General features: G+C 31.1%; 1 protein-coding gene across 1 annotated transcript; it reads right to left on the minus strand.

Annotated features, from left to right (window-relative positions):
- Nucleotides 1-334: 334 nt before the first annotated feature.
- LOC117173608 lies at nucleotides 335-17,156 on the minus strand. The gene is made up of 5 exons (XM_033362248.1): nucleotides 17,046-17,156; nucleotides 16,738-16,965; nucleotides 14,255-14,365; nucleotides 10,973-11,310; nucleotides 335-449 (listed from the first exon to the last, which is right to left on the minus strand). The coding sequence occupies exons 2-5, from the start codon at nucleotides 16,891-16,893 to the stop codon at nucleotides 335-337; spliced, it is 720 nt and encodes a 239-aa protein (XP_033218139.1). The 5' UTR covers nucleotides 16,894-16,965; nucleotides 17,046-17,156.
- Between the last annotated feature and the right edge of the window lie 1,943 nt (nucleotides 17,157-19,099).

Below are 19,099 nucleotides of genomic sequence, written 5' to 3' on the forward strand. Positions count from 1 at the left end.
TCCGATCGAGTACTTTTCGGACGGTATCAAAAAGTTAGAAAATCGTTGGACTCGCTGTATCGTCCTAAAAGGAGAGTATGTTGAAAAATAAAACCGACTTTGACCAAAAAAACGTCTCAGTGTTTCATTTTTCAGGGACTTATCAGACTGCCTTGTATGTACTAACTAGAGATGTAAGGTTTTCATAAATAAAAAGCAATTTATACCCACATATATACTGTCTTTTATTCAGTTAAAATTCTGATAAATACTATCTACAATTCTTTACAATTATTTACGATTATTTACAATTATTTACAATAAAAAACTCTTAAGCTAATATTTACAACTACTCTTATACAAGAAGATTCAAAAGTTCAATATCACCATCGCTTAGAATATCATCATCATCATTATCATCGTCATCGACATCCATAATCTTGTAGTAGCCCCCCGCGAGAGTATCGGTACTATTTTTTAATAATAATTTCTTATTATCGTAAGGACTTAAAATAATTTTTATTTGTTTAATCGTTTCCACATTGTGAAGTCTGGATATAATGAGAAACTGTGTGTAATAATTTGACCTGAAAATTCATCTTTCGTTATACCTAAAACTTTTTTGTTGGATTGTGGCACAGTTGTTTCCATACTTTTTGCACATGAAGCTATAGTGGAAATCGTGAATGAGAATTTTGGATACATCAAGCATCGTTATCCCTACATAGATTGGTTTGTTGAAAAGAACTTGTGTTTTTCTTAATTCAATAGCCATGAAATTTTCGCTAAATATTGCGCGACTATGGAAATTTGGTTTGGATATGAGGGCTTCAGCTCCATATCTATTCTCCCACTTTGTCACGAGTTTCACATTAACATGTTTTCGTACGTTCTCCATTGTTTTCCTATCGACTGCATTCTTCATTAATTTAAAAAGGTTCTTTTAAAATTCATTCTTGACATTTGTTCTGAGATTAGTATTTAAATCAATATAGTCTTTAAGCCATGCAGACTGATTAAATTTAAGAATTCTGTGAATTTTAATGAGTTTGAGACCATTAGCCAAGGCATCTTTGAGAGCTCGGTAATGGAGAACGTACTTTTGTTTTGGTAGGAGGGTAGTTAGGATCTTGAGACGGTCAGTATTTACTCGATAAATAAAAGTTTTTAAAAATATCAAGAAAATAGAACATTTATAGAAACAGAGTAAAATCTTATTTCATACGCTCCGGGCTCAACGATGAATCTTGAACGATCGATAATTCCGCGCATGCTAATAAGAAACGGTCGGGCTAACGCGGGCCCTCGCGAGTTCCAAAGGCAGCCGAGAAACACGGAACGGACACTCTTATTTGGGAGCTCAGTGGGTACGCCACGTTTGAAGTTCTCTTTGGGGTCAGGGAACTTCGAAGCAGGAAAAATCTCCAGAAAGTGTGTATAAATATAAAAGCAAACTTCATTCTATGAAGTTTACGCGTGATGAAATCGTAAAGAATAATTCTTCATTTAATTTAGTTCGATTAAACTATACTTTTGTCGGAAATTTGTGTCATCGGCGTTTGATTTCGTGACAGCTTTGCATTTCACTCCATGAAGACCTCGCTGTGTGAGATCGAATATTCGTAAATTTAGCTTAAATTGGGCAATGAGTTTAAGAATGCCTTCTAGAAATAGACTCTTTTAATTAAAGTAAAATCAGCGGAGAATTTCTCTCGTGACCACCTTGTACTTTGTCTTAACCGATGAAGACCTCGTTGTGCGGAGTAAATTTCAAATTGTGCAACAAATCGTAGAATTTAATCAAGTTTGGAAAATTAATTCAATTAAACTATGGGTTACGTTACAGCTTTGCACTCTATTCCATAGAATTTCGCTGTGCGAAATTTTTGTTAGTCGGGACTGCGTATGCACTGTCTCGGATCAAAAAATATCCATGGGGCTGTTCTAGAGCACGTTCTTTTGTGTTCGAGAACAGTTACAGATCTGTTTTGTAACCATGTTTGTTAGGTTTTCGAAGTGAACGTAGGGTCCCTGTGACCCTGGTGTGACTGAAGTGTACTTTGTGGAGAATTACAAGTGTTTTGTTTTTTTGTGGAAAAATTTCAAAAAGTTTGAGTAAAATGGTTTTAAAATATGGATTTGGTATTTTCTTAAAAATTTCAATAATCTTATAATTTATCAGGTGCCTGATGTGCGATAAACATCGTTTGTACATTTGTACCGATTGCGGAAGAACGGACTAATTGCGCTTATTTACTTGAGTAAGATTATTTTTTTATTAAACTGTTTCCAATTTTCTGACGTTTAAGAACTCTGCACTGTGTCAAAATCAATAAGCTTTAATATAGTATGGATTTTATCTATGAAAATGCCTTGATTTCCATTTTTTAAATTATTTTATATATCCATTTATGAACTAATTTGTATGCTAAAGTATCATATTTTTACAGTAAAACTGTATATTGACAGTTGAAGCTATACAAGATTTAAAAACTATGATTTTTTAGAAAAATGGCATAAAAAGAAAAACAATTTTCATCACTTCAAAAAAAATAATGAAAGTAGCAGCTCCTATTACTGTAGTATATTTTCCCATATTTCAACTTTAATTTAAAATTTTCGTGGATTTTATAGACTCATAGTTTTTTAATGGCACCTCATCAAAAATTGAGCAGGGTCACAATGACACAGAATTACATATTAGATCGAAAATGAAGGTATGACTTTCTAGTGTTAATGCAATTTTCTTTTATTAGATTTATAGATGTGCCACTCAGGCTCCTCTTTCACACTCGGCACTCTGGGCAAGTGCCCAGGGCCCCTCGATCAATAGGGGCCCCCAGGTCCTGCCACCAAACAATAACCGACAGCAGCAAAATCTACTCGCAGGATCCCTATAGTGACGTAAAACTGAACGTGACCGACCGACTTAAGGTTGTACTGCAGCGAGAGCCAAGGGATCAGAATTGGATAAAAAGTAGTATACATGTAGTTTATGGTGCCTTACGCCACCTTATCAAATTCTAAAAAATTCATATCGTTGGGTGTCGAGTAATGAGTTTTCAAAGTTGAGTAGAAATACATGGGCTCATATGGCAGCACGTGGATTTTAACTCCTTTCCCCCAGAAAAAATTATTCTTAGTAATAGGATCAACGTTAAAATCAAGTATATTGTAAAGTACGACTTTGAGATATAGTAGGCGAAGTTTCAAAATGATTATGTCGGCAGGAGAAAAGTTATAGGGGATTAAATTGGCGAATTCGCGAAACTGGGCACTTGTCAGTATCTCCAAAACGTGGGATTTTTCGGCCCCCACAACAAAAAATTATTTTAATTACTTCTAGGAACCTACAATAATTTTTTTCACATTCATGAAAACTTACCAAATTCTCGAAAAATCTTTACAAGCTTTAATTATTTTTTGTATCCTTTCAAAATTTCGGAATATCTCCTAAACTTACTCAAATTTGAAAGTAGATTTTTAAAGTAACATATAATTTAAAAAATTGTGTAACCAAATTTCACGAGAAGCTCTAATAAGAATTATGTTTCTTAATTCCAGATGTGAAAAAATTGACTCATAATCTTCTAAATTTTTCCTAGGAATTTTAAGAAAAATAGTTTTACCTCCTTGAAATCTTTCGGAATTCCTTTAAAGTTTCTAAAGTTTATGTTAGAATTCTTTAAAAGTCTAAGCTTCTGATTTTGCTTTAAAATATTCTACAGTCTTTTTTTTATTTTAGGAAATCCTTTCACATGTTTAAAAGCCTTTTTTAATATTCTCATTAAGTTCGTTTTTTTTAAAACAAAAAGTCATTACAAATTTTCCTACCAATCGTGAAAAAGTTCTGTTTCTGATCTTGTCGGACCTTCTAAGCCTTCTAATCATTAAAAACTATTTAAATATTTCCTGATTTTCTTTGAAATTCTGCAAAATGAATAAGATTGCCTTAAAATCTTCAGATTCTTTATTGAGAATTTTAAACATATGCAAATTTGAAAGGTTATTTTTTTAACAAAAATAAATTTAAAAAAAATGTGCAACAAAATTGCTCAATAAATTGCCTGAATTTTCATTTTCTTGACACCCTGCGAAATTCAGTTTACTCAAAAGCTCCTCCAAATAGCCAGTTAGCCTCCGAAAACGAACCATGAAGCCAGGGGGGGGGGGCTCATACTCGTGCGTTTTCGGCTCTACAGAAGGCTGGCCTACGCAACATGTAGCAGAGCCGACTCACCGACACACTACGTTTGAATGTGTCACTCCCAGATGGGAGAATGGTGGCAGTGATCCCAGATCTGAAACGAAATATGGTCCAACACTATGACAGGGATATGTCAGTGTGAATATATTAGAATACTGAGTTGCGCGCGCAACCAATTTCTCCTCTTCTGAATTTGAAAACTCGAAAGTGCACGATTGCCGGTGGAAATACTCTTTTTGTTTTAAAAATTAAATAATTTCGTTGAAAGTTCATGTATTTTGTTGGAAATTGAACTTCTTTAGTAGAAATTTAATCCTTTTGGTTGAAAATTTTATCATTTTTGATCAAAAATTCAATTGTTTGGTTAAAATATCAACTGTACATCTTCTTGGGTTTGAAAGTCGATTATTTCACTAAGAGTTGAACTACTTTGTCAAAAAAATACGTTTTTTTTAACAAGGTTTTTCAATTATGATTGAAAATTTAACTATTTGGTTGAAAGTTTAACTCTTTCATTGAAAACTCATATTTTTCGCTTAAAAATTTCTTTTTTTTGTAGATAATTCGTCTTTTTTACTTTAAAATTAAATAATTTCTTTAAAAATTCATGTATTTTGTTTAAATTTTTTTTGTAGATCATCAATTTTCTTGGTCGACAATTCATCTGATTAGTTAAAAATTTAACAACTTTGTTTAAAATTCATTTTGTATGTTAAAAATTATTTATCTATATCTGAAAATGTAACAATTATATAATTGATTAAAAATTAATCGTATATATTGGTTAAGTTGGAAAATCGTTTTTTTTTAATAGAACATTAATCTTCTTGGTCAAAAATTCACCTTTTCCCTTGAAAATTTAACAATTTTGTTGAAAATTCGTTTTTTTTTTCTTGTTCAATTCCATTTTGTAGCACAGTTTTTATCTGGAAATTGTACTATTCCATTTTTGGTTGAAACTTTATCCTGTACAATGCATTAGTTAAAACACCAATTATTTGATAGAAAATAAATTTATTTTGTTGAAAATTAAACTTTTGGGTTTCTTAGCAATCACAACGATTTACAATTTTAATAATTCAAGGCTTTTTATTTCGAACCACTCTGTTCAAATTTGTATAGTTTTTAAAAGTTGTTTTTAATGTCTTGTTCCAGATCTGAATTATATATTTTTTTCAAAAAATCTCTGATCCAATCCAGAAATAGACACAATTCCTTTAAAAAATTTCCTGTGCCAATTCAAAATTCAGGATGAAATTAGAAAATTCAAAATTTTAAATCTGAAAATTATTTTTTTCAGGTGGAAATCTTTTGAATTTTAAACTTTTAAAACTGAAGCTTGACAAATTTTTAATTCAGAAATATTTCATTTAAACGCTCAATAATTTATACGTATAAAGCACAAACTTTTAACACCTTTTAATTTTACAATTTTTAAAATTAAATTATTTTAAAATACGAAATTACCATTTAAAAATTTTTATGACTTTAACATTTTAGAGATTTCTGGTTAAAAAATTCAAATTACGCTATTATTTTTACGGTTAAAAATGATAATAATTGAAAATAATTTCAGTTCGTAACATTAAAAATTGAACGATTAAATTAATTTTTTAATTAAAACTTTTTTAAATAAAAGTTACATTGTTTTTATTTTAAGTTGTTCCAGATCAAAATAATCGAATTTTCATCTAAAAAAAAAACAGAATAACAAATTTCCCACAAAATAGTTACATTTTTAACGAAAATGATAAATCTTCAACAAAAAAAGTTTGAATTTTTAATTCAAAACGGTTGAACTCGTCCAAAAAGATATTAATTTTACACAAGATTTGACTTTTCAGTCAATAAGGATTTTTTTTAATTGTTAAATTTCAAAGCCAAAAAGATGATTCTTTTACAAAACAGTGTAAAGTTATTCTTAAGCGGAATAGTTCAAGGATTCTGGTTAAAAAATATAAACTTACTTTCAATGCTTTGAATTAAAGAATAAATAAATAATTTTTTTAATGTTAAAGACTGAATCATTTTGATCAATAAAATTGGATTAATTACAATTCTTTTTTAAATGGAAACTTTTTAAATTATAAATAGAATTCGTTTATTTTAAGTCGCTTTATATGATCAATTTTTACATTTTTATTTATAAATCCAAACTGAAAAGTCTTATGTACGAATTGACAATTTTGAAAATCGAACGGTGTAACAAAACAGTTTCATTTTCAACTAAAAAATAACGAAGTTTCAACCAAATCCTTAAATTTTTAACGAAGGAGATGAATTTTCATTTAAAATTATGAATCTTTAACAACTTTGCGCTGGAGAAACTTATGCATACCTGGGCGTACCACAGAGCTGCATTCAGGATGTGACATCTATAAAGGATACACTTCGAAGCAGATACAAACGTCTCATCTGGCAGATTTGGTCTTCCGAACTGTCGGCGAGAAACAAAGTATCTGCAACGACCATGCTTGCGGTCCCGGTAGTACTCTATTCATTTGGAGTGGTTCCATGGACGAAGAACGACCTCAGATCCCTTGATATCGGAACAAGAAAGGTTATGCACATGAACAAAAGCATGCATCTTAAGTCTTCTGTTCCGCGACTGTAACGCCGTCAAGGTGGTCTGCGGAACATTGAGTCTTGAATGTCTTCACAGCAGGATTATTCTGGATACAGTGCATAGAGTCGAAAATGGAAGAGACCCCCTTCCTAAAATGGCCACGAAGCACGAAGAAGTGGGCAAATGAGCATTTCTGTATAAAGCAGTGGAGGAGGCTGCTGAAACACTCGGAATTAACTTCAGTATTAGGGATGAACAAAATGCATCAAATCTTATCTGTCTCGAGTACTCACTCCTGAAAGCCCGGATTAAGAAAGCACACCCTATTGAAAATTCCGACGTCTGAAACGTCGTCATAAACTACGTATGAAACGACGTCGTAAACTACCTCTGAAACGACGTCGTAAACTACGTGTGGACTGACGTAGCAACCTACATAGGAAACTGCGTCGGAAATTGGGATAGTAAACGACGTAGATTCCGACGTTGTTCCAAACGTGGTTGGTCGTTTCATAGGTAGTTTACGACGTCGTTTCGTACGTAGTTTACGACGTCGGTTTATACGTAGTTTACGACGTCCTTTCAGGCGTAGTTTACGACACAGTTTGCGATATCACGAAAATTATTTTGCTAATACTATAATAAATTATTAGAATGTATATAGAATTGTGAAGAACTAAGAACTAAGAAAACGAACCTCTTATAATTATCATCAGAAGTTAAATACACTTTTAAATTATCGATTATTCAAGTATCGACTATTCAAGTATTTAGATCACAAAATATCTAAGCTGAAAGCTTAGTCACTCTTCACTCCTATTTTCCATGTATTACATTTTTTACACTATTTTAATTAAAGAAAATACAGTAATAACAAGAGCTACGTGACGTTTCCAATATTATCTGGCTTCTATTTTTTTCGTAACCACGTGAAGCAGACGAGCCGCTCTTATTAGGTAGGTAAGACGAAATTGAATAGGGTTTTTTGGCTTTGATGTTTGCCGTTGAAGAATTGATCAAAACCAGCCAAAATTTTACAAGTCTGCATTGTTCTCCAAATTCAAAAGACGAATCTTTGTCTAAGAAAAAAAAGACGGGAAATTTCCGAAAAATCCAGAGACTTCTGTGAGGTTTTATATAACCTGTTTAAATATGCAGTAATTAATCGAAAATTGATTTGAAGGCTTATGTGCATAGTGACGAGCAGGAAATTGGTTATTCTTTCAAAACATTAATTAATTTTAGCGACCAGTTCAAAACAAATTTTCTTTTAAATATTGTTATTTATCAATTTTTATATATAAAATTTCAATACTAAGAAACGTAGTTAGTTTAAGAATAGAAAACGTTGCATTACTCTTTTTCACATAGAAAAAATTAACCTTAATAATTTTACGGTTGTTTGATTCTTTTTACACAGAGTCCATACACGTGAACGCAGAATCTTTTAGCGGTCTTTCAGGAAATATGAAAAGTCAATTTTATAAAAAAGTCACGTTATATTGTTTACCGACTTTTGTTTTAAGTTTTTAGTATTTTAAGGAAGATATTTTGTTAGTTTTATATGCGGGCCGAATAAATTGTATGGCCTAAGGAGAATGTTCTTTTATAAAATCGAATTTTCTAATTTTTCTCGCAAACAACGACCGATACTAAACATTGTTAAAATGAAAGTTTGCACGTCTATAGAAGTCTTATGAAAAACAATTCTTATATCGTTTGCGATGTCTAGAATTATTCGCGATAAATATTACAAAATAATATTTTTCTTCGAAAAAAAGTTCCCCAGCCTTGAAAAAAGCTTAAGATGGATAAAACTGATATGATTTTTTCTGTGTGAAGGCAGTAACTTATAAAAAATAATTAAATAGGTGGGGTTTTCTGTGTAATCTTAACTATCTCTTTCTTCAAATCTTGAAAGCATGCAAAAGTATTTTCTAGAAAACTCCACCTTTTAAATTCATTTCAAAATTTTGTTTTAATAGAAGGAACGCACTTCATCAGAATTTTGCGTTCTTATGCATTTTTGAGACTAGCTGAATTTTTTTCCTAAAATTATAATTTTGGAATATGTCAGAAAGGAAACGTTAAATATCTAAATTAAGTCAAAAGTTGTATGGGTTTGAAGAACAAATTATAATCCTAATTCGAGGGATTCTGCGACTAGAAGTGTAGAACCTTCTTAATTTGAAATGAACTTCAATTTGAAATATGCATTTGTTAATCCTCTTAAGGCCGAGAATGCTTTTCATTAACCATTTTCATAAAAATTTCTTATTTTAAAATTGTATATTATTTTTGCAACAAAAATAGAACTAAAAAATTTCTAAATGTCAAATTTTGTTTTGGAAATAATGAGTTACAGTTTAGTATAATTGTGATGGAAAATTATTTCGTGCGTTTCATGGTTTTACTAAGAGGAGCATCCGTAATTAAAAATAGTGCAAGTTGGGAACTGCAGTGAGATATTGAGTATCGTCAAAAGCCATATGCACACAGACTTTCGCAATAGCGTTTGTTAAGATAGCTGATTATTCATTGGCTACTTTTACAATTCTTCGCAACATACCGCATGCACTGTTATACGCATTTTTTGTCAGAATTTTCTGAACAATTGTATATTCTGTTACAGAACCCATGTGGACTACGAATTTATTAATTGTGACAGATGTTCCTTTTTTTAATTGAGCATAAGAGTTTTCAGAACGTTTATTATTTTGCCCAGATGACATGTACAAGCAACCGTTTTTAACAATTTTCTTAAACAAAAAACTCTGACCAGGGAGGTTTAATTTCTCTAACCATGATGCATTTACTGAGGACGCAGAACCAAAATATCTTATCTCATTGGTCTGAAGGGTGTTTTTAGCCATTTGTTTCCCAATTATATTACAGTAATTTTTAACAGTAAATGAAGCAAAAGGTTCAACGTGATCTCTTAATGATAGGTAGTAAGAGTAAATGCATATTAAAGGTCATAGATGCCTTAGAATAAAGCATTTCGGAACGAGCAACGAATTCACGTTGTAATTTATCAGCATGATCTAGTTCATGGAGTTTGATTTCTGATTTGCTTAGTATATAAAAAGCCTCTACAAACAAAGCCCAATGCATCAAAAGCTGGTCTGGCAATATGTTTTTAAGAATTACCATGCTATAAAAAATCGTCCAGTTCTCCCACTCACGAGCTTTCCAAAATTCTTTTTCCGAAAAAGGTCTAGTTATTCTGACAACCTGATGAGGTGCTTTAATGTTAGCCATAAGAGCATCAATTTTTGAAATGATTGACCTGGGGTATTGACCAGCTTTCTTTTCACTTCCAAACCATTTAGTGGCAAATTGTTTCGCAATTCCGGAAGCACAGTGTAAGGATTCGGTTACACAACCACGAATAATATCATAATTCAACAAATTAATCAGTGGAGAGGGAAATTTTATTCCAAAAATAGGTTTATTAGAATTAGTAGCTTTTATCATGTAGTTTATAGTATCGTCAACAATTCTTTCTTTCGGAACTTGATTCATTAGGGAATTCATCAGGGCAACCATACGCGCCATTAAATTGTGTAAATCCCTGAAATGGTGCACGAGCAACAGAATCTACTGAGCAAACTAAAGTAAAGATTTTAACGAAAACTTTTATTCCGCTTATGACGCACTCAACACCCCTGCTAGCAAGCTCGTTCATCTGTTCAATAAATGGCGCAAGAAATATCTGCATATTAGGTTTGTCTTTCCCGAACCAAAGACCAACCAGAATCAATTCTTTACTTCGAACATGATATGGTACCTCATTTAACATTAAAAAGATAGGCCAAATGAAGTAAGTTGAACTTTTAAACACGGGTGTTCCATCAGTATTGAAAACGACTGTAGCGTAGCACTGACTGTCAGATTCGTTCAAATTACTTAGAAATTCTCAGTATCTTTTACCGTCGTAAATACCGCGAATAAAGTTTTTTTCATGAACTCTATGAATCACGACGTAATTGTAATATTCGCTATTGGTTTCAATTAGTTTTGAAATCGGAGATGCAACGTGCATCATGACAAAAAAGTCTTTATATGCATAATCCTTCAAATCAATTTTTGCCATGCATATTTTACATTTTACAAACCTATCCTTACGCTCAAATCTACCAAAGTAGGCACCGCACTTTGAACATGTTGCGTAAAGTTTAGAGCAATTTTTTGGGAAAAATAACTTATCTATTAAATACCTAGTATTTGGTAAAACCGACTCAGAAAAAATACAATTGATCATATCCAACAAATCTGTAATCTCAGTTAAAGAAAGCGCATGTACTAAGACAAACTTTAGAATCATAAAGATTACTTCACCTACAGTTTTGTTTACAGGCACATTGATTGTTTTCCGAAAAGCTTCGCTGCTTATCGCATCTTGAAGAGAATTAAAACTTTTTGGCGATAAAATTTCTTCGTCTTCTTCATTTTTTGGTGGGTAATCTTTGTCTTCGATGGTATCTTTGTAAAAATCATCATCATCTTGATCATCGATCACGTCCATAAAATAATCATCCACGTTTTGATTTTCTCCCTGAATTAAAATTTCACAATAAAAAAATGGCATTTTTACTTGCGAAAGTGTACAACTGTTAAAATCTATGAAAATATTTTCTAAACCATATTTAGAATACTATCAATTGAGATGAATCACTACTCCGGATCAAAGGCTCTTTATAAAGGATCAAACTGATCTATGCAAGATAATCTGGTGACATTCTTAACACTTATTCTTCTACAAGTCAATGTATGTTTATTTATTTATACGTCCGATAAAGTGAAGACATTGAGTGATCTTCTGAGCCCAAATTCAATTAGAAAATACAATAAGGTAATTGCATAATTGATAAAAATTGCATCTTTTAGTATTAAATTACCTATTCTTTAAATTGATACAAGAAAATTTGGTTTAAATAGTTTATTTCGGAGAAAATTGAAACATAAATTAGTCAAATTTTAAATATTACAAGAATCATGCATTTTTTAATCCTTTTACCAATAAGATAATAGACGCGATAGTTGACTCCAATTACCTCATTGCCCACCTTCCGAATCTCGAATAAAAAAGCGGGTTAATGGACTTCTTGACGCGGCACTTCTACCAAACAGTAGCTATATTTGCACATTTAAAAATATACGGATATAGGGAAAAAAATTGATAGACAGAAATAGATAAATGGATGTATTGATGGATGGATGGATGGATGGATGGATGGATGGATGGATGGATGGATGGATGGATGGATGGATGGATGGATGGATGGATGGATGGATGGATGGATGGATGGATGGATGGATGGATGGATGGATGGATGGATGGATGGATGGATGGATGGATGGATACATGAGTGAATTAATGGATAGATAGATATAGATAGAAAGTTGACAAAAATTTAGATATTCATAGTCAATATGGTTACTCAACCACATCAAACAACTTTATCTTGATTAAAAATGCCTAAATGTCTCGTAGAAGTAGTATTAAGAATGAAAAATAACCATTACTTAACAATTACCACAATTATAAATATTCTAATTAACAGATTGTGTTACTTTATTTTTTTCAAAGATGTTTTTTTTTAACAACCAACTTTCAAATTAATTCTAAATTATAATAAATAGCTGCAAAAAATATAAATGTTAAATATTTTTATTGTTAATAACAATATTATAAACAAATTAAAAAATTCTGCGTTTTCCATCAGAAAAAAAATTATTTTTCTGCTAAATCATGTTGCAGTTTTCTAAATGGTTATAATTCATCAAGAAAGTGTGTCAAAAACTCGCTATTGTTATTGTTATTATAAATTGTCCAATTTTGACGTCTTATTTGTTTAAATAATAAATTTCACATAGTGAAATTAAAAAATCAGACTTATTGACGTTCTGCAGGATTTGATTCTGAGCATTTAAAACAAAAACATCAAAATTGGTAAAGAATTCTTCCGTATAAACTATAAAGAGAAATAAGTGACATTTTTAATAAGTTTTCCTCCTACAATAGAATTTCGAAGTATGGTGATTGAGTTTATGAATCGAAAAAAAATTCAGGTTGAAATAATTTAATTGACAACAGGTATTTAGGATTTTATGGTTTTGCTTTCTGTTTAGGTAAAAGTTGCAATTCTCATTTATTCATAATGTTGCAGGACTTATTTTATTTCTTGAGCTATTCTCTCAAAATCTCATTGGAAAGATTTCGTTAGAAAAATCTTATGAAAAGAAAATATTATTTATATCTAACATTGAAAATTGTATAATTCTTAAATACAATTTTTCAAATAAAACCGTAACAAAGAGATTTGCACTGAACTTGCAGGGATTATAATGAGCTCTACAACATGGGGATTAGATCAGAATTGCTATTTTCTCGATTTTATAAATAATTTTGAATAATAATTGCTACACTCACATCTTTGATACCCTAGAATTAATCCTTTGTCGACTGCGGTTTTAAAAATTAAAATAAAAATACTGCGCATTTAAAAGGTATGCGCCCTTTGTTAATTCACTCTTCGTTTCTGAGTAGCGCGATTATGAAGAGGATGCCGCAAAATAATTGGCGGCAATAGGTTAAAAAATTTCTTTCTAACGCATGTTTGTCAGCAGAACCCTGAATTATTCGAAGCATTTTTTGAAATTCAATATTTTTTCAGTAAACTAGAAAAAAAAATTACTTGAAAAAACACGAATATATAACTATTTGAAAAACCTTCTACATTTTTTCTCAAGATTTTAACATATTTTTCTTCTAAATCTAATGCATTGGCATCAACTAACAACTCTCAAATTTTGAAAACCTTCCTTAATGTCAGCTTAACAAATATTAAAGCTTGTTTTTTACAGGAAATTAGGCGATATGGATTTTTCAGACTTAAGGGAGAAAAAAATATCTGTGATATTTTTGTTATTTAAATTTTGAAGACTTCCTATAAGTTTCATTGGGGGTCCAACCATTTTTGTGGTCACAAGATTTTTTTCTTGAAAGCGTTCTACAAAAAACGCTTTAAAAATGTAAATTTTATTTTGCGAATTTTGAAGCTTTTTACAATTTTCCGACGGACTTTAAAAACAGGACGACATATAACTTACTAGAATGTGAAAGTAAAAGTTAAATATCTCAGTTAGGTCACAAGTTATAGAGTTAATGCACAAACGTGTGCTCTTTCAGAAATAATCTTCAAAGTTTAAATACTCATAACATACAGAATTTTTTTCTTAGTTAAGGAAAATACGTGTCACCTAATTTTCTCTAATTAACAATATAATTGATTTCTACACACTGCAGTCTACACAAAAATCTAATGTTTTTGAACTTTTTTGTGTTTTTTGTAGAAAGATATTTCTTACATGTTCCAATTCCAAATACTTGAAATTGGTAACATCGAAGAGAATCTTTCTATAAGCACCTTGTATAAACTGTGATCCCTGCTATTAAAATAAAAGGTGAAATATAATCTAAGTACTATTATTAGTACCTGAACTAAGTGCTCTGTCCTAATTTTAATAAAATCAATTTCTTCTGCCAAGGAACGAACAACACTGTAAACGTGCCCATCTTCTCCACTTTTTTCTTCAGATTCAAACGTCTACAAAAATTATATGAATTAATTAGTATCACTTTTACGAACAACATTTGAAGTTTTTAAAATATTTTTCAGATTTTTGAAAATAGTTCAAAGACTTAAAAGCATTAGTCCTAAAGAATATGAAAAAATACTGTTGTTCCTAGTCAAAACATACACAAGTGACATTGTCGTTCAGGTCGACTTTTCAGTTATCAAATATAAGAGAACAACTTTAAGTCGTGAAGTAACTTACGTATTTTTTTATAATGGGTGGCAGATTAAAAGATGCTAATATAGTATAACCACCTAGGCAAAAACAATTAACGCTCAGATTAACACCAAATTTAGAACGTGTATTATTTCGAAGCTTGGAAAAATTACCGTAGAGGAATATGATACACTTTATAAAAAGATTCAGAAAGATTTCAAATAAGGGCGTGCAAAAAACTCGAAACTCGATGTTTACAAAAGACGAGTCGAGCTTTTTAGGTTTCAAGTCGGTGCGAGCTCAAGCTTTCCGAAATGCTCGAAAGTTGTAAAGTATTCGAATAGTATCGAATTCTCGAAAGTTTCGAGTCTTGAGGAGCTCAAGTTTTCTCGAAGTTTTCAAATGTCCAGTATTAACGTTACATTGACAAGATTTTTATCAAATTTATTACTAAAAAGTTCTCCAGTTTTCTGCACGGAGAATATTTTTGTGATAAATTTTACATAACTTAGTTCGGTAAACGGAGGACATTACGGCATTTTACTAAAATTTCACATTCAGCAATGTAAAATGAAGTAGGGTAATATTCGACATAAAAATATCAATTATTAATATAAATTCATTATAATTTGTTTCGCGATGCAGTAAAAAATAATACAACTAGATAATAACGATTCCCTGACAGTTAGGTAAAATGAGATGTCGATTACCTACCAGTTAGGTGGAAGGTCATACACTTACTACACACATCCTTACACAATTTGTCTTAAACAATTACATTAAATTAAAATACATTTCATATAATATAGTCGCACGCTTTTAATAATATTAACGATTTTAAAAATTAAAAGCACTGTGACGGGTTTCGAACCACCTACTCTTAAGTTTAACGCGTTCGATCGCTAACGACTAGACCGCAGAGCTAACTAACACTTTGAATATCGAGAAAAAAATCTCGGCTAAAAAGTTAAAAGTACGAATACGTCAAGACCGTACAAAAAAAGCTCTTCCATGTTCATTTAGATCTTGAAATTTTAACATTTAATTAATAAACGGGCTTATAAATTTAGAGGAAGTAAATAAGAACATTGGATAACTTTTTTATTAAAAACTTTGTAACCTTAAAACTCTAAATTACTTAATTTTCAATATTTTAAATTTGTGATAAATTTAACATTAAAAAGTTAAAAATTAAATTTATATAAAACATAATACATTAATATATAGTACGTTAGAATTTGAGGAATAAAATCAAACATGTCAAACTAATCAATACAAAATTCTGGAAGCTATACTTTCTTTTAAGTGAATCGTTAATATCAAAAGAAAATCAACTTTATATTATTTATTTAATAAAAATTTACATTACTTTGTACTATTTTATGATATACCGGTATGAAAATAATACAATCCTTATATGAATTCCAAGACGAAAATATTATCTATAGTTTATATCACGAAGGAATAATAAGGAGACCTAACTCCGTTTCCCCACTTGGTAATAGAAACATTACCATAAGTGATATTTGCGTAAGTGATATTTGCGTGCGCAGGTGCGCAGTTGTCCTCTTTCTATACATGGAAAAGTGTGCGAGTGAGAAAGTTTGTCAAATTGACGTAAGTTGAGAGGTTCTGTTTGTTTGTTTTGATGCACGTGTCAGAAATGTGTTCTAATCCATGAGGTTTCAAGTTCCGGTTTGTGGACGAAGTTACACGCCGGAGAAGGCAAATACACTTCGTTTTTTTAAAGCCTTCACTGTAAGTACAACAAACGTCTAATATATTTTATTGTTTTACCTAACCGTCATTTAATTTTAATAGAAATGATTTAGAAATTTAACCTTTATTTTTTGATCTTATTTTTCTCTAACTTACGTCAATTTGACAAACTTTCTCACTCGCACACTTTTCCATGTATAGGAAGAGGTCAACTGCGCACCTGCGCATAATTATAAGCTTTATCTAAATGCAGTAATGTCCTTCATTTACCGAACTAATTGGGTAGATTTTAATGAACAAATTTTCTCCGTGTGAGCACAAATTTCAAGTCAAAATTAGTTTCAAGTGATTTAGAAACATGTCCTAAGGATGGATATAGCACATATGAAGAGTGATCAACACCTCCATTTTTTGTACGAAAGAAATGTCATTTGCGTCATTTAATATTTTGTAAAATTTATGTTACCGCAAAATTCAGTATTGAGGTCTGTCCAGTAGAGTGGAAGCTCTCCAAACTGTTGAAATTTTCGGAAACCTTATCCGTATCCATTGCAATATTTGGGTTGTCTGGTTCCATCAGATCGCCTCCTTCGTTCATCTGATTCTCTTGTTGTTCATCCATCTCATTCTATTGATGTTTTAGCATCACATTATCTTTATTGTTTTGAACATCAAGTGGGGGATCAACTGCTTCCTAGAATAAAAATAAAATATACAAAACTTTCTTTAATTTAAAATTATGTAAATTCAGTAACATACTTATTATGTTCCGACCTTTTCTGTGAATCGCTTTTTATGCCTCTACCAAGAAGAGGATGGAATTTGTTCATCTGAGTCAGGTTCTAAGTACTCCTTATATCTAGTCCGTCTGCTCGAAATCATTGTAATGTTGTAATCTAAAAAATAGTTGTGACGTATACTTAACAAATAAAGCGTCTAGTGGCACAAAGAATACTTAGTGCACGTCTTTTAACTTATTATGTGAATCTGTAAAATTCGAGTAATTAAATTCATAAATTAAGTATAGTTCCAGTTAGAATACTGAAACATGCCAAAGCAGTTAGGTGCCACTTTCGACTTTTTATAGGTGGACCTTGAAACGTTTTTTAAATTCTAGCTTGAGCCATTTAGGAAAAAAAAACAAAAAAATATTTGTGGAAAATTAAATTAAGAATGTATCAAGTTTGAAGGTTAGGTGTTAGGGGCCGTCCATATACGACGTAGTCAACTTTTTACAACTCTTTACCCCTTCCCCCCACCTTATTACCACCTTATGGACAAATATATACTTTCTGACGACCCCCTGCCCTGCTTCCTCTATCTACGTGGATTTATTTCATATTATATGAAAATATGGTTTTGATTGGTATTCAGAAGCCTACGAATCCAAGATTGCTGAAAATTAGGATTTTCTTAAAAACATTTTCAATAAAAACATTATCTTTCTACGATACAGTGGGATTTTCAACTAAATAATTAAATTTTCAAATAAAACGATGAACTATCCATGTGCGAATTTTCCATTGGGCCATAGTCGGGCCAACTTTCTCGGAGTTGGGATAAATATGCCAAACAGGCATTGGCCAACTTACCGAAATGATAACTATGGTCCAACTCTGTTGGCCGACTATTGGCTAACATGGTTGGCCCAACCATGACTACTAGAACTCGGCCCAACGGCGAAATTATAACTTTGGCCCGACCATGTTAGCCGACTATTGGTACAAAATCCATTACCAAAATCAGGCCAACTATGGCAATTACACGGCAATTAATCGCTAGGGCCTTCTCAGAAGTTCTAACTAGAACCTGGCGAAAACAGCGTTACGAAACTAGTCAGGCCCTCTACATTACCCCGACGAGCGCCCGATTAGAAATATGGAAATCCATCCAGGGCCGTGATAAACCCCGATCGGAATTTCTACGTGGCTAGTTGTATTTTCAACTATGAAGAGTAATTTTCTACTCAAAATACGAATTAAAAAAAATCCTATAATTATTCAACTACATAGTTTGAAAAATGTATGTGATTTTAGTACAAATTTTATTATGTTAATTTTTTTTGAATTATACTAAAAAAAATAAATAAATTTCAACCTAAAACATAACAGTTAAATTTTTATTTGAGAGAATTATTTTTCAACAAAAAAAAAAGAATTTTTCAACTCAAATTATGAATATTCAACGAAAAATATAATACGTGAATCCACAACTAAAACAGATAACTTTCCACCATGTAATTGCATTTTTATCCAAAGAAATTCGTTTTCTCCTGAAATAAAAGAATTTTCAACATAATATATCAATTTTCAACTAATTAGTGAAATTTCCACCGATTTGTTAAATTAAAAGTAAAATGTCTACAGAGAGAGATAAATTTTGAAAAAAAAGCAAAAAAACATAGTTCATTTGTCAAAAAAGAAAAAAAAATCAATTAAGTTTTTAATTTACAATCCTAAAATTTTCAGCTATGAATGAAGGTAAATTGGCGCTTATTTTCAAAATTTCTTATTTAAAAAGTGTACGTTTTAAATCTTGAATCACTGAACTAACTGTCTTGGCACTCAATGGATGACATTGCAATATTCAATTATTCTTAACAAGGTAAATAAAAAAATAACTATTATGTACAAAATTAAATTTCATAATTTGTAACGGATATCTAAAAGTATAAAGGCGAAATTATAAAATTTTATGTTTCACAACAATCTACGTCGCTTAAAACGAAGATTTAAAACAATATTGGCATTAAATATACTTTTGAGGGAATTGTGATCCGACATCCCAACCTAAAAATTGTATCGTAAGCTAAAAAGGTTAGAGAGCGT

This window comes from Belonocnema kinseyi, chromosome 5 (assembly GCF_010883055.1).
Source record: "Belonocnema kinseyi isolate 2016_QV_RU_SX_M_011 chromosome 5, B_treatae_v1, whole genome shotgun sequence".
NCBI lineage: Eukaryota > Metazoa > Arthropoda > Insecta > Hymenoptera > Cynipidae > Belonocnema > Belonocnema kinseyi.